This window comes from Penicillium hordei (assembly GCF_028827395.1).
Source record: "Penicillium hordei strain IBT 12815 chromosome Unknown utg000005l_segment0_segment0, whole genome shotgun sequence".
Classification (NCBI taxonomy): domain Eukaryota; kingdom Fungi; phylum Ascomycota; class Eurotiomycetes; order Eurotiales; family Aspergillaceae; genus Penicillium; species Penicillium hordei.
The window spans coordinates 3045527-3061764 of record NW_026623146.1 but is presented as its reverse complement, the minus strand read 5'-3'; the positions used below and the strand labels follow the sequence as shown (position 1 = coordinate 3061764).

The 16238-nt window shown below is 46.0% G+C and overlaps 5 protein-coding genes across 5 annotated transcripts; 1 reads left to right on the top strand and 4 right to left on the bottom strand.

Annotated features, from left to right (window-relative positions):
- Positions 1–2595: 2595 nt before the first annotated feature.
- Positions 2596–4269, bottom strand: N7537_010080 (uncharacterized protein; the record flags this gene model as incomplete). The annotated part of the gene is made up of 1 exon (XM_056901134.1): positions 2596–4269. One exon carries the CDS (start codon positions 4267–4269, stop codon positions 2596–2598), a length of 1674 nt encoding a protein of 557 aa, XP_056749802.1.
- A 205-nt stretch (positions 4270–4474) lies between these two features.
- N7537_010079 (uncharacterized protein) lies at positions 4475–5657 on the bottom strand (the record flags this gene model as incomplete). The annotated part of the gene is made up of 3 exons (XM_056901133.1): positions 4475–5087; positions 5138–5278; positions 5332–5657. The coding sequence occupies 3 exons, from the start codon at positions 5655–5657 to the stop codon at positions 4475–4477; spliced, it is 1080 nt and encodes a 359-aa protein (XP_056749801.1).
- Positions 5658–8346: 2689 nt separating this feature from the next.
- On the bottom strand, positions 8347–10081 carry N7537_010078 (uncharacterized protein; the record flags this gene model as incomplete). Its single annotated transcript, XM_056901132.1, has 3 exons — positions 8347–8897; positions 8948–9734; positions 9812–10081. The coding sequence occupies 3 exons, from the start codon at positions 10079–10081 to the stop codon at positions 8347–8349; spliced, it is 1608 nt and encodes a 535-aa protein (XP_056749800.1).
- A 394-nt stretch (positions 10082–10475) lies between these two features.
- N7537_010077 (Hsp70 family protein) lies at positions 10476–12979 on the top strand (the record flags this gene model as incomplete). The annotated part of the gene is made up of 9 exons (XM_056901131.1): positions 10476–11315; positions 11377–11421; positions 11472–11538; positions 11589–11880; positions 11949–12048; positions 12111–12208; positions 12266–12476; positions 12527–12680; positions 12750–12979. The coding sequence occupies 9 exons, from the start codon at positions 10476–10478 to the stop codon at positions 12977–12979; spliced, it is 2037 nt and encodes a 678-aa protein (XP_056749799.1).
- A 470-nt stretch (positions 12980–13449) lies between these two features.
- On the bottom strand, positions 13450–16028 carry N7537_010076 (uncharacterized protein; the record flags this gene model as incomplete). The annotated part of the gene is made up of 4 exons (XM_056901130.1): positions 13450–14862; positions 14932–15445; positions 15501–15638; positions 15700–16028. 4 exons carry the CDS (start codon positions 16026–16028, stop codon positions 13450–13452), a joined length of 2394 nt encoding a protein of 797 aa, XP_056749798.1.
- Between the last annotated feature and the right edge of the window lie 210 nt (positions 16029–16238).

Genomic DNA, 16238 nt, shown 5'->3' with positions numbered 1-16238 from the left:
CCTTAACCAAATGGCCGTGTTTCAGCTGGCCATTAGTTAACTAGGCCTCATTTAAGCCACTGTTGCTCGCTGCCTACAACACCTGATTACAAGGCTCGATATGAGATGCGTATATCCCTCGACTTATCTAACAATGTGGGCGTGTTTGCTCGGTATAAAATATCTTTCTCTTCATCTTATCCTCATTTTAAAGCTGAGCCTATTTTTCACTGTCTACACTTGGGTCTTACTTCTCTGATAGATGAAAACGATGCGACTCAAGTGTGTCCCGGATATTGGACCCTAAGTATGAGAACTGGTGCTCCGGAATCCAAAGGCTCCAATACATTTGTATTCGAAGTAACCCGGTTCTTGGGAAGCTGCAAATAACCACCGTATTTCCGTTGGCCTGATAAATACCGCCTGACTGGGCATGAATTTTCACAGAATCATATATACTGGTAAGTTGGCAAGTGAATAGTTGAATATTGGACTAAACCGGTTTGGCACAATTATTTTAGGGTTCAATCAAAAGGATTGCGGAGGGGATACGATGATGCATATCATGCAGAACTAGCCGGTTCATTTAAGTAGATACACGAGGAAGGGAAAAGTGCAGGAATCCCACTTCCCAAGTGTGATATGGAGCTAGCTTCTACAACCTCTTTGCTATTGCATCCGTTTTGGACTTTCTACTTGCCGCCTCTACTTTAAATCTCTTAACAGGCTGTTAGCCTCGCACAGCTCTGTTTTACCTTTATCTTCTTCTCATATTCCGCTTCATTTTTGGCCTCACTGTTGTTGTTTGCCACATTCCACCCCGGTCCGTAGCACTCGCCAACTCACGGACATCCCACAGAACAATTTTCAGTCATTCATTCTCTGGCTCCTTTTTAATATTGCATCTCCAGATTTCCTCCACCTCCGCCCTGGCCTTGCTAAAGCTTTTGGAAGAACTCGTTCCTACTCTAACTTTTAGGTCGATTTTCCTTCGTGGGTTCCAGCCTCGAGTGGACTTGTCGACATGCGACGCTCAGCATGTCGTCCACTTACCATCAATTCCACAATCAACCTGATACATACGACCATAGGGTGTGGAAAACAGGGCTTCCCGTCCGCTCAGCCGTACTTAAGCCACACGCCGGTGAGTTAGTAGTTGGGTGGGTGACCACCAGCGAATCCTCACTGTTGTATGTTTCAATTTCTTTTTTTTAACTTGGAAATTCCCTCTTGCCGCCCTACTCTTTTCAGCCTATGTAGCAAAATGTACCTTTTCTATTATAGCTAAAGAAAAAGGGATAAGTAGCCTTCTTTTCCTCTCCGCTTTTATCACTCTAACCTGGCATTTTTTTTTTTAATCCAAGTTATGACCTGACTGTTTGCTATAGACGTGACAGTCAAGTTGTGAAGGGTCATTTATATACACGGTGGTATCAGGCTTTCAAATCGGGTGAACGGCTTTCTGACGACTGCAAAGCAGTCATGCTAGGTCGTAACGCATTGAATGCGCATTTTTCGACTCATGGCATAGTTGAAGTAGTGCGCCTCTTAAATAGAACTCAAGGTAGTTCATAGGGATGGTTCCCTTTTTCTTCTATTGTTATTTACGCGAATTTGGAGAAGCAAATGATGAATGCAATTGGATTGTATGCAGTGTGTCATTTTGCTGGTAGAATAGATATCACCCCACCCTACAAAAAGGCAACATATCCAAAGCATTATTCAGAGCGTGATCACATCTGTAGAGTGCAATTGAAACTTTCGCTGTATATAAGTGGTTGGGCATTATGTAGTTCTGTAATTGTGCGTTGGTTGGATTCTTGACTGAAAGATTGCTAGGCACATTTATATCAATGTGGGTGGAGTCTGAGTGACGGTGATTAACCATCATATCTTTTCATTTCCTGTTCCTCATGGGATAATGTTAGGGGTCTTATCCGGCATATAATCCGGCCTAGCTATTATGCAGACCGATCTGAGTAACAGTTGGTACATCGGATGCAAGGGCGAAATCGTTAACGCAGTGCCATCATGCTTCCGTTGACTCTGAAGCAAGTAGCAAATCTCATTATCGTCTCTAGAGGCCCAGTGACTATCTGGGCTCTCCTTCATCACCTTACAATAATGTTGTCGTTGCTTCTTCGGTTTTAGTCGAATCAGAGAACCAGCATAAACTAGATCTGCGTGTGTGATCCAAACTGTCAGCACTGGAGTTTCAGCTGGCCCGACACCTAGAGGTATCTTAATTAGCCATGATTAGCAATCGCCGATAAAAAGGCTTTAAGTCCGATAGTGAGAGGCACCCCTCCTCCGATGATTGCCTCATAATCATATGCTTCTCTCTTCTCTTTCTTGCATCGTTTAATTCACAGAATAAACATAAGAATACTGGTATATTAGCCTCGAGGAGCTGTATCTCTGTGGCATAATAGAATATTTTCAATGTCAATGAGAAAATGCTACTGAAGAAGTAGAGGTAGAGTGAAGAAAGTCTATCATTGGGTAAGCTAAATGACATTCTGGGGTGTACAACCTTCAAAACAGCAGCGGTTTGAATAATTATAATTTCCACCATTGCATTTCATTCCTTGGAAAACGGCATTTCACGATTTAAATCTACTCCGCAATGTCAGCTTCTGAACCTATCTCACTAGATCTTTTTCGTTTCCTGGAAGGCCACTCTGCTTCCAGCTGGATCCTCTCAAACTTCCTAGTTTGCACTCGTAATTCCTGCAAGTCATCGTATCCCTCATCTAATTCCTCGTAAAAACTGAGATATTTCTCAAACTTGATATTGATATCGCCTGCTTCATGATATTCCAGATCGAAGCGCAGATTTTGCGCGAATTCTCGAGAGTCTGGGTCGATGGGTCTGTAGTCAATTGGCTGCCTCCCAAGAAGGGCATTTTTGAACCAAAACTCGTCTACTTGGACGATCTCGACACCGCACTGTTTGCAAATATTTGCCCCAATTTCCACTTCACCGGCACAAATATCACAGCAGTCGATCCCCTGATCTTTGCATTCTTTCGCAATAGTCCGCCAGTATCGAACCTCCCGAGTGACAATTTTGTAAATGTGAAAGATCCGCCTCGCGATGAATGAATTTATATATCCAGGTTCCTGCCAAGGGTAAAGAATGCGCGAAAAGAGATCCGCGCTTAGCCCAGGCCGTGACGAACCTTGGCGAACGGGAGGGTCGCATCCCAGAGATAGGATCCAATCCACAAATTCAGATCCTTGTGAGAAAATACCATAAGATTTTTCAATATTCCACCGTTTTCCAGCTTTATCCTTTCCGAAGCCGCGGATGTTCGGGACCCTATGAATTCGCGAGGTGTGATAGACATCATGGTTCTCAAACGTGTTTTTGATTACCATGCCTAAAATCGCTGGCGTTGGTAAATCGGGTGGTCCATCCATGAGAAAGACGCATACCGAGCTCATCTGGCGTCCAGCATCGTGTTGGTGGCCGTGAGCATAGACCAGAACACACCCGTCTGAGGAAACATTGAGATTACCAAAGTCAAAAGGCTCCAGTGATGAAGTTGACAAATGTATCTGGTCAAAGGAACTCGATGTATTCAAAAATGGTTCTTGAGGTTCGAGTTCCCCTTTCTTGAACTGGTTGTAAATGTAATGGACGATATCCCTAGGAGTTGAATTGCTAGCCACCAAACAAATCCGAGATCCCCCGCCATCTACTCTCCGGCAAATTCGTCGGATGGCAGCGAAGAGGGTGTGTTTCGTATTTCCCGCATGAAGTTTAGCGATGATGTTCTTCAGCACTTCGATTTCACATTCATTTCCCACCAAAGGCGGCTGACAAGTTACTCGCCGTCGGCTGTACATGGAGGCCATAACGAGATCCTCAAATGCGTCTTCAGCAACGGCGATCACGGTCAATTCCCGAACCTTCACCCAGTTCGGCAGTAGGAATGAAGCATATGTCACTGAAGCATAAAATTTGATTTGATCGAGATGATGTGATCGTGGCATCCGAGAACGTCCAGTCCACTCCTCCTCCATCATTTCCAGGCAGGCCCAACTTATTGATAGAGGAATCTCTTGCAACTTTGTGATAATTTGTCTGGCGAGGATTTTCCTAGCTTGATCTTGAGTTGATTGTAGCATTGTCGTCACATTGTCTCTTGTCACTAAAAAGCAACGATATTGACTCTCGACAAAGGTGGCATGTCGAATGATCCCCAACGGGCTGTCCAGTGCTTCGAAACCCTTGAGAGCCCGATGATAGCTGTCTTGGGTGCTTCTAGAGCTTTCATCCGACATGTTAGGATGTATTGACGTGAATGTGGAAAATATGTCGGTATCTGGATGAATCATGCTTGCACAATCATTCTGCCCAGATGCTACGATCCTGAGTTGGTTTAATATGTCCTCGCGATAAATGTCACGAGCCCACTCGAAGACATAACCGACAATCAGCAGAAGCTGTAATGCCCCATTTCTCGATGTAATAGAGCCTCCCCATAGATCAAAAATTTGCTGGGAGAAAATTAGCATGCGCCACCTTTACTCCAGGAAACATCTCTTGGACCAAGATCCCCAGGTTGAAACGAACATATTCAGTAGTACCAATAGTCCCAGGTTTCTCGCCTGTACCATTACATACGCATGCCACAGACACTCGCCAATCCTCTCCTCTATTCATTAGTAACCAGACTAATGGCTCAGCGTGCCGCTTCGCGTGCCGCTCAGTCATATTCTTCAACAACTCCTGCGTGCATAACAGTGTCCGCACCGGAAACGCGGATTGCAACTTAATAGAATTCCAATCGCTATCGGCCGACTTCGCTGACTTTGCCTCGAGAAGAAGAAATGGGAACACCACTGGATCTCCCTCCTCACTGAGCGGAGGATCTCCCAGGATCTCATGAACAAGCATATCCTGATCATCCTCCGGTCTACCTATACAGGCTGTGTCGTTCAAGAGGTTTTCAATGTTTCGAGTCTGTCGAAGTCCGTAGATCGCATCTGGCTTTGTAGCACTTGGTAGTTCTTTCTGGATAGTTGGATCGTGGTGTATTAGTTCATCTTCCCGATGGCCAAAAATCCGATTCAGCCCGATAGCTTCCATTCTGCGCGGCCTGTTAGTGCCAGTGACTAGCAGGTGATGTGTTCTTAATTCCTAACTCACGAATCCCCAAGCCTGAAGTCTCGCGAACATCGACATGGCTTTCGTTTATTCTGCCGAACACGCAGGGCTTCTGTCATAGTCGAGTTCCCCTCACTTGTCGCTTCGATTTCCGAACGCCATACTCTCTTCCGACAAAACTTGCTGGGGTCCACTGTAAGTCATTTTGTTTAGGTCGTTGGAATTAGAATTCCTACCATACGACTTCTGAAGTAAGTCGAGCCAACACGTAAGGTTCGCACGCAAACCGCCAGGTCGATTCATTTCGCCTCGCACAGCGCTTAGCCCGTTCAGAGAGTTCATCAGCATATTTCTTTATTTCTGCTGTCCATGGTGCATCTTCAATAGCTGTCGTACAAGCCGCATAGGTGTCGAATTGCCTCTTTCCTAGCTCATCAACCGCGGTAAAAATCGGACGGTGGACATCAGGCCATTCATGGCTTGGAAGCTCTCCGCGGAATTCAATTCTGTACTTCCGTCTGAGTCTTTCAACCTTCTTCCGTTCTTGGGCTGTGAATGGCATGGGTAAGGTGTAGGCCTGAGATTTGAGAAGTGTGGTTTAGAGTCATGAAAGAGTATATCTGTGGGCATTCCGATAGTTATCTAGATATAAATACTAATACAAAGTCCAGTCCTGACATATGTGGAAACTCGCAGGCGAAACTTCATCTTCGCGGCCCCCTAATCCTAGTTTCTAGGCGGTAATGGAGTAACATTACTGTTGTAGCTGCCCCACAGCGTAGGCGCTCTGCGAGGCGTAGTCAGTCTAACTCCTTGGAGTCTGGTCAAGGCCAAGAGGCGGTGGCTGTGCTTACCTCGTGCAATTGGGAAAATATGTAAGGTGCCGGTGTCTTACATCCTGGTATGTCCACTTTTACCAATGGATCATCGATACATAAATACGCTAGAGCGAACAGAGTAGCCGCCTAGATACTTCTATAGAGAACGATGGGTTCTGAAGGCACCTTGGCGATTCTATGACGTAAGGGCAAGAATGTTAGGAGGGAAGCCTGACAGGCAAAAGGCAACTCGGTGGCGAAGTAGACATACCCTAGTAGTCGGTATCCTATTAATAATTACGGTATACACAACTGATGCAGAAGTTTTATATGAGAAAAAAAAGAAAAAGGAGGAGAGGATATGAAGCCATTCTCCGGGGGGGGGGTTTAGAGTTATTTTTAGTATACCCTTCTATGCGATAAGAGCACGCAATTAGAGGGTAGGGAGAGTCGGGATTAGCGGGCTGCTCCGGGCCGTTCATTTGGGTGATCGCCATAGGGCCAACCTGCTAGACTTGAATTTGGGGGAAATTAATCTATCTCATTCTCTGCGTGAAGATCTAGCCAGAATAACCTAGTTACGTGCTAGATAAGCCATTTAGGAGTTGACTGAGTGCTTATTGCCCCCTAGACCCCTTTAGAATCATAGTTGGTTCTTTTCTCTACTAGCCCTTTATACTTATCACCGGTGGCGGTCGTAGTGTACGCACCGCTACACAGAGCTAAGGAATGAAATCCACCACATCCAAGTCTAGGCCTATATTTCTGTTGGTACTCGGCAACAAGACGAAGTCGTGCATTATTTGGAACCTGGATGTGGGTAGGCCGTGCGAGGGCCCATATTTAGGTGGGTCATTCTCTAGTATATGCTTAATTTGTAAGAACGCCCAGGGTCTCTTCTCAAAGGGGGCCAAGGAGACGCTAGAGGTCAAATCGCAGCTGGTGTGGTGTCTATTCCAACTGTCATGCAGAGCAGTGCCTCGACAGCATGCGCGATCATCCGGGATTGAGCAATGGCATCCATCCCCGGCGATGTTGATGCACAATCGCGGACGAATTTTGTCCGTCACACTATAACACTAAACTTTGGCTTGGCGGCCTATACAGTGAGCGCCGGGCCCGTAAGGTTCTCACCCTATCTATAGCACACTTACTCTTGTCTCCCCGGTCGCGCGACCGTAAAACGGCGTTCACCCATTTCTCACTCGGGCGGCACCCACCAAACTATTAACCGCATATAAGCCCCTCGCCGGTGAGTTAGTAATGGGGTGGGTGACCTCCAGCGAGTTTATATTCGATATCAAGTTTGATTCTCCTAGTCAGCGGTTCAGGGGCACGCAGGATATTCAGGTGTAGAATAGTGGTGTTCAGGGCATTCAGGTGAATGAGCTGAAGGGACTGAAGAGTAGGGCGGCAAGAGGGACTTTCCAAGTCAAAGGAAAACACAAAAACATACAGCATATGTAAGGTCGTGGTTACCTAGCGCCCACGGTTCGGGCATGGGCGGCTCGCCGCTCTATTGTGGGCACCTGAACACCACTAATTTACACCTGAATACCCTGCACGCCCCTGAACCGCTGACGTGTCATTCCCTTCCTATACCGATTCTTTCTCAGGCCTGTTTTTGATCACAACAGGCTGCTTCTCGAAAATTTTGCAAATGCTCCAAAGAGAATGTCTTAACCAGCCACCATCCTATCACCTAGCTTCTAAGAGACTTAAAATTATTCAAGGCTTCTATTACCTGCCAAATCTTGCAAGCAAAAGAGTGGATTTCATTCAAAACACTCTTTTAAACTAGATAACGGCATAGACCAGAAAGCCGTAAGCGACGTCGTTTTGTGGCCGCCTGTCTGCCAACCTTTTACCACTCACGCACCCTCCCACTGCGACCTCAGCGCGCCGCAGTGGCCTGGTTTGCACTCCAGTCGACAGCTTTTTGTTCTCTATTATCTAGCCTATTCACCGTATTGTCTACCTCTAGGAGCTTCTGCAACTTTATCCTAGAGATCCTATCTTGAATAGGCGCGATAACAAGATAGTAAAGGTGTTTAATAATAAGCCGGGGGACCGCTTGCTAAAAAGCAGCCATATATGTAAGCTAGTTGATATGTTGGACCGCGGTGGATTCCGGTGGAATATTGGCCCTGTTCATTATTGACCATCTATTGGGCAATACTAAAATTGAATATCGGAACCATGGCCAGAGAAATGCACCCTGGGTTGCCAAGCAGATTGGATTGTAACACCCAAATTAGCTGCCCCAGTAGTTCATCGTATTAATGTCAAGCTTATGAGATCACTGTCAATTCCGATTGTGGCGCCGATCCAAAACATTCTCGATATACCCCCTAATTTCCCAGGGGTTTTGGCCAACTTCAAAGACTGATTAAATAAATGAAAATAGAAGGTGAATTCTATGTGCTGAGGAGATCACGGCTCGAGAGTATCACCTAATAATACAATGGCTTTCTCGCTCTTCAAAATTCCCCCTCCTGTAGTACTAATACCTTCATCCATGGTGGAGATGAAGCTTTCGCCGAGCGTGTTGGCAGAGCCTGCGCCAATCGAATTCACCTCAATTGCATGAGCAACCAGGCACCCATGAACACAAAGCCTGATAAGATGGATCTTTCCGTCAGAAACGGAAACAGGGGTGCCATCCACTCCCCGTGCCTCCATAAAATTTGAATCAAATACATCGCCTGGCTCGAAGTGTATCAGTTCGTAGTGACTGCCATAGGGGGGTATGCAACGGGCACGGAAATAAAAAGCGTCCGTCAGAAGACGGTTCAAAGCCTCTTTTATGTCCTTCTCTGCATCTTTTACTTTGCTCTCATCGAGAAATGAATTGCAAAGATTTAGAAATGTGCATTGTACGTTTTCCACTTGAGATTGAACCCAGCAATCGCGAAACTGATGGTTTTGTTCCAACATCATCTCAATGGCAGCTCTATGAAAGCCTTCAATGGTGCCCTGGGGAACTTGATTTTATTAGGGGTAATGAAGTCTGAGGTGGCCATTCAAGACTTACAGCTTTTATGAATGATCTCTTGATAGCCCCTCAACATGTATCCCTCTTGAGCAAGAGACGCCCAGCAGCCTGCATGAAACACTTGATCTCGAATAAATCCAAAAATAAGGGCACACATTGCCGATTTGGGGTAAGTTGAGAGTAGATCCCTTGTACCAAGTGTACCTTCGACCAGTAAGTCAAGCTTCGTCTTTCCTTTTGGCAGCATTCCTAGTTCTGCTATCTTAGGGCCAGATAAACATTGAACAAAGACGCGGGCAGCTCTGGACGTGTTTGTTTCGAGTTTGGTCATTTCCTCTACAAATCTTGTAGCCACAACGTGGCCAGATCTGAAGTCCTTCAAGATGCTGTTCAATCCTTCCGCCGAGTTAACTTGTTCTGTGAGACACTCATTTTGTTTGATCTTCTCCCCAATTTCGCTGTCTTTTCGCTCAAGCTCCGCGTTCAACTCTTTAACGTGGTCCACATCCTCATCCGAGTAGTCTGCTTTGGCCTTTTCCATTTTACGGTACCATTCCAGATGTCCGTAAAGCTTTGAGTTTTCATCTTTCAAGATTAAAAGTTGATCTTCCAAACTTTTCAACATATGGCTGTGCCGCGTGGCTAGGAGATCTATCTGATGCTTGAGAAGCTTTACTTCACATGATGGCTCGTCGTTGCCCTTTGAAACAGTGGTTTCGATAGCCGATACTGAACTAACAGTGTTATCCTTGGTGTCCTTTCGATTTGATCCGAATGTGGTTGCCTCACAGACCAAATCTTTCTTTTTGCGAATGGGTGGCTCGATCTTCAAATCAGAATCAGCGGGTTTGATCTTCGAAACGTGCCCTCACAGGGCAATCGGTATCCGTAAGCGCCCCCTACCTCTACCGCCAAATTTGGCATTTTTCGGCTCTTTGGTGTCTCCTGGTGGTGGAGGGTCTCGTATGTCTCGCCACTATATTTCTCACGCTCCGGAAACCGTGTGGGTTTAGTTCGACTTCGCTTGTTGGTCAAGATGAGGGCGGGATCTTGATCTGCAGTTCGTGGCTGTGGCACTGGGCTGAAATCCCAGTGCCATACCCCCCATTTCCTATCTGAGCTGACCGAGTCTGCCCTGGATGAGGAATTTGTATATGGTGACTGACGATTCATGTTGAAAAATACGTGCTCTGCGAGCGAGCCCTTGTGTTGCTGATCAATGGACTGCGACCGTCGTGGTCAATAATCCACCCCGGTAAGACAATTGGACTTTCTAATGATATACTTTGCTTAAGACCAAGCCACGGACATGATTGTAAGATAGTTATGAATGGAGAAGGAGTTTTATCTTTTTTCGCCCCTGATGAGAATGAAAGGGCGCGGTTTTGGGGGCCAACAACTGGCGCAGTCAACTTGCGTTCTTAGTGAAACGAGAACCCTGCTAGCGTGAAAACCCCGAGAACGCCTTGTAATCTGCCCGATGAGAGGAGGTTCATTGGAGGCCGCCGGGCTGGTCATCGCATTTTCTTCGCGTTCTTCCATTGCGGTCACCCCACAACGCACCAGAATGGCTCCCAAACGAAACATATCTCAGGATATAGCCTATCGAAAAAGACAAGCTCGACAAATCAAGGACGCGAATGAAGGCTCAGTCACACCGACTACGTCGGGGAGTGACACGGTTAGCCCTCGGCCATCGATCCCCGCGAAAACTGCCAGCGCGAACGACAAAAATGGCCCCGGACCAAGGTTCATTATTGGCCTCGATTTTGGAACAACCATGACCTCAGTATCATACTACAAGCTCAAGTCTGGGAAACGTCCAGTCAACGTGGGTCGGAATGCAATCAAGTCCGTCACTCATTGGCCAGGGTCAGGTCGGGATCAGAGCAGAGGCGAAGTTCCAAGCGAGATGTTCTACCTGGGGAGTAATGAATACCATTGGGGCTATGAGGCACGCAGGCACTTGAAGCATGCCCACTCGACTGGGACATCGTTGAATGCTTCCAACAGGCTCATCAGACTCACTAAGCTCATACTGGAAAATCCTGGTCTAGATTTGGGAAAGGATGATGCATTAAGCGAGGTGAAAGAGACGCTCAAACATTTGGGGAAAACGGTGGAAGATGTTATTACAGACTATTTGGTTGAAGTCTTCTGTTATACCAAAAAGCATTTGAAGGATCACGAAACATTTCGGGAGACAAGCCCAGTGGAATTCTCCCTGGCTACTCCAGCTGGATGGGCTATGCGAACCTCTTGGTCCATGCAAGAAATAGTGAGAGAAGCCGCAGTGAAGGCTTCACTATGTCAGCCATCTGAAGCGCTAGACTTGTTCATAATCAATGAGCCCGAGGCAGCTGCAGCCTTTGCCCTTGACGTGATGATCGGTACCAAACGGTTACAGGTATGCGGTTCTTCAGTCCTGTCGTATCAGTTATAAACAAACTAATCATTCGCCTTCAAAGAAAGGAGAAACATTCTTGGTGTGCGATGCTGGAGGTGGCACAGTGGTAAGATAAATAACGGAGTAATTGCCAATGACGACTAACCTTACCAAAAGGATATCACCGCTTATACCGTAAAGGCACAAAATCCACTTCGCTTGGGTGAGGCAATGGCCCCTACCGGTAAGGGCCATATACTTTAGTCAAAGTTATTCAGCTGAAGCTTGGATTAGGTGCAGATTATGGTTCCACTTGCGTCAACCGGGCCATGGAGAAAGACCTCCAAGATCGCTTCAACTCCGACTCAGAATCTGATGCAGTCCTCTCCGAGAAGGGAATTTCAATCCAATATCAACTTTTTCACGATGTCTTTCGAAAATTTGAGGAAGAGCTGAAGCGTAATTTCGATTCTAGTCGCGGGTTAGACGGGTATGAATATCTCGACTTCCACGGATTAGAGCCAAATCTACTCGGCGGATTCGAGGGCAGCATTAGCTTTGAAAGCAACATGATCAAGATCTCTAGGTTTTACATCCCCTTTTATTTATTCCATCTTTTTCTCCCTGAATTACTGATTGATGGGTTTGTTTTAGGAGTGGGGTGCAACAATGGTTTCAACCAAGCCTTAAAGGTATCGCGGGTTTAATCCAAGAACAGCTCAATATCTCTGCAAAGAAGAAGTTGGTCATACAGGTAAGCTCCCCTTTGTCCCCTGATTAGGAAACAAGTTAACAAAAGTTTTTTTCCTTTCATAGAAAGTTATCTTCGTCGGTGGTTACTCCCAGTCGAACACATTCCGACACTTCATGGGGGAAAAGTTTCAACGCCTTCAATTGAGCTATCCGAAAGACAGGTCAGCTTACCGGTATTCTTTATCAACTTAAAAGCTAACTTGAGGGCATTTTTCCAGTGGATGGGAAGCGATTGTCTCTGGCGGAGCTGTTTATCGTGCGATAGACAAGAGCAACGGACCTCGCCGAAGAATCCTTGCAAACATTGGCATCCTACAAATTGAACCACAAAACAGAAAGCTTGCGGCACATCGAAACATTGTTCCCTACTTTAACCCATGCGACGAAAAGTATTACATCGACAACTGTTTGAATTGGATTATCAAAAAGGTATGAACCTTGTCCATATCTTTCAACCATTCCATATTAACCTAGAAAAGGGTCGCGTCGTAGAATTTGACGAAACTTTCACGGAAACATACTTCCAGATCATCGAAGAAGGTCAAGATCTGGAAATCAGGCAAAGGCTCTTTTATTCTGAAAAGAACGATATCAAGGACCACTATCAGTTAGAACACGAGATGAATAGAGGGAGTATGTATATTACAGGAACCCCTCACTCATTACATTATCTAATTTTGATCATTGGCTGACTTCAGTTAGTTTCTCAATCTGCTGCACTGATCGTGGTAGATCTCACAGAGCTTATGGACCAGTACCCATTGCCGCTGGAAGAAAATGCAGGGAACAGATTTTATGTGGTCTGGTATGATATTCTCGCACGCCTTACTGGTCGTAACCTAGAGGTCTCCCTAAGGTATCCGGCAGGCCAAGAAGTCCGAGGGTCAGTTCAGGTCTGCATTGCGGCATCGTTTCGGCCAGGTGTAGCGTGAGCCCCAGGATATCTATTCTCAGTGCACATTCAGATATCCTCTTTTTTCCCTGGGAGTTAATCTTACCTCTTCTCTTCTTTTTCCTTGGTTTCACTTTTCTATTTCTTTACCTTTGCCTCTAGTAAACTTTCTGGCCTTTCACAAACCATTTATTTGTAGAGAGTGTATCTTATCAATATCCTAGGACTTAACCTACACGACCCTACTTCTCTTGTGCTTATATCTAACCTATTCGTTTTCCCGACCCTTTCTCCCGATCTGCTTTTCTTCGGAATAGAGTATAAGAGTACGGAATAACTAAGGAGGTAAAAAGATCAAATAAATCGCAAGTTGGCCCGAGGTATCCTTGAAATTAAGAAAAAAAAGGGGGGGATTTTTGTGAGCGTTCCTATTGCCGTTCTATCCCATCGTTGCTCTCGAGCCGGAGAACTAAAACTACTCCCAGGGTAAGAAGTATAAGGACTGGGCCTTCAAATTCCGATTTCTTCATCCGATGAGAGGACCATGGGCGAGGATGATCTGTCCCCTGTTCGATAATTTCGTTGCGTTTGCTCAGTTTCTAGAAGTTGTATCCATCGAGCAAAAGAATCTGAGTCCCTCTTTGTGCTCCACTTCCCTTTCGGCTTCACTGGGCTGTTCATATGGCAAAGTTTGTCTTCGTTCCACTGACCAGAGCGTAATTGTATTGTCTCAAAATACGGCCCATCCCTTGACATTCTATCAAGCAGATCAGGTAGATCTTCGAGATCGTCGTATCCATTGACAACGTAGAGGCAATGCTTCGGGCATTCTTCACTCTGATACAAACCGTTGACCAAAACTCCCTTCTTTTTCTGATCAAGGCCCAGAGGAGGAAGGTGTGGCCATATCGCGATCTCTTCTTCTCTCTGTTGAATAAACTGTCGGCACTGAAGACGTGAAAAGCGTATATAAGCGTCCTGGGGCTCTCGTTGCCCAATCTTGTGGGATTCATAGACAGAGATCACAGATCGTATGAGTTGAGATGACTTGTCGACTCGCAATCCAGCTTCTACCCCATTGGATCTCGTCACTATCACCTTGCATTGATTCCTGCTGCCTTTCCTGTGGAAGTTGCTTGCCATGCAGAGCATAGAGACAACTGCAGTCAGGTTCTCCATAATAGATTGTTTCATTATGCGACCAAGAAGACTTTCGATGGCGTTTCTCCCAACTTGCGGGTGACGTGTGAAATCAGGAACATCAATGTGCCCAATTCTGTAGAAAATAACCCGCAAGGCGCTTTCGGTGATAGAAAAGCAAGTGAGCTGTCGGATCGGCTCCCACATTTCAGATACAAACATATGAATGGCCATATTGAGATAAAAAACCTCGTCACGCTTGAAGTTCTCGCGAATCGGCCTAGGCTCCACAGTCCAGAAGCTTTCCAATGCATCAATGGTCTCTGCATTTACTCTCCATGATCCAGAAAGACATTTTAGGACATCAGAAACCCAAATATTTGCCTCCTTGGCAGATGGGAATGAGAGCAAAAATGTATCGACATCATTTTCGGTGATTTGTAGGCCAAGATACCGCGATTCAATCACTGAGGCATCTCGAATAACGCCTTCCTGACAAACAATATTCAAGTAATTTAGATCTGGAGGTTCGCCAATAAATGACGCCTGGGTTCCTTGGATGTCAGTTGAGGCATTCATCCAGCTTGATATTCTCCTAGACATCGTGGAAAAGACGTCCGGGTCAGGTGCCGTGATATCGCCTGTCGCCAAGACATCCAACTCGCCCAATATTGCTGGGCGATAGATGTCGCGAGCCCAATCAAAAATATAGTCGACAATGAGTAGAAGCTGCAAAGCTCCGTCCAAGCCAGAAATATCGCCGTGCCACAAATCAACAATAGTCTAGAATATTAGAATATCTTAGTCCGCAGTAATTGAGATCTGAGTGTGTCGGTAATGAGAATCGCTCACGTAGTATATCTCTGGGTTTACATTGATGTCCAGCTGTGTCTCGGGAAACCCCACAGAAACATCCCAACTCTCCCCTCTCCAATTCAAGAACCATACAAGTGGACCCGTAGGCCATTGCGTGTCATCTCCTGTCGCCGCTCGTAGGTCATACTGCAGTTTCAAAAGTCTTTTGATGCAGAATGCCGTTTGCATGTCTACCTCTGCCCGACCTGCGCCATTGCTCGGCTTTGCCTCCATGATAAGAAATGGGTATAACAATGGCTCGCCCTCGGGGCTAAATGGACTGTATTCTATAGTTTCACGTAGTGTCCGCCTGGTGGAGGTCATCAGGCTTCGCGAGTCGATGGAATCCAGTAGTATTTTGAAGTTATCAGTCTGCTTGAGCCCATAAACACGATCAGGGGCTTCGTACTTCTTCAGCCTTCCTGGCTGAGCAGCAATTTCTAATGCAGGATAATGTTTTATTGCTGCTTCGGCCCGGTTTGAGAAGAGCATATTGATACCACCATCATCTCTGTTATCGGTGTCAGTGATTAGAAACAGCAATTCAAGAAGATGCTAGCACATACTGATTCTGCCCCCAACTCCTTAGACATTGACAAGGCTTACGTTTGCGACGTCGAGCTTCCAGTGACTCCACCTGCGAGTTGATGATGTCCGTTGCTGCAGGAATCTCGGACTCCCAAAGTCTTTTGCGGCATTGAATACTGAGAATTCATTAGAAATGTACTCTGAATCGGAAATGAGCGTTCTAGGGGGGTTTCTCACCAAGCGACCTCTACTGAGAACCGATGCATAATTTCGTTTTCGATCGTGAATCTCCACGTGCTCTCATTCCGTAAGCCCCTCATACATTCCTCGGCTAGCTTCGAGAGACGCACAGCACGGTTCCGAGTGGCATTCCTCCAGGGCTTTTCAAGGGTATCTATAGTGATACTTTCCATAAATTCATCGAACCTCCGCCTTCCTAGCTTCTGCACATCCGAGAACAACCTCTCGTGAGCGCTTGGCCATCCATTAGACTGTACTGGACCCAGAAAGTTTATGTGTAGATGCTTTGCCAAATTCCACCGATTTGCATATTCAGTAGAATCCATTTGTGCCAATGGTCAACATCTCTTTTCGGGATGTTAGGAATGGAAATGGACCCCGCACCTTAGTTCGCAACAGGGCACCGACCCCTGCACTTCTCATAAGGACTTTTTGTGCTTAAAATAGGCCTGACCGTTATACTGCCAATTTTGTTTGACTCGTTTGCATGTAATATGCTCTAGATAGGCAATACGCTATTATTTCAAATGTTGTTG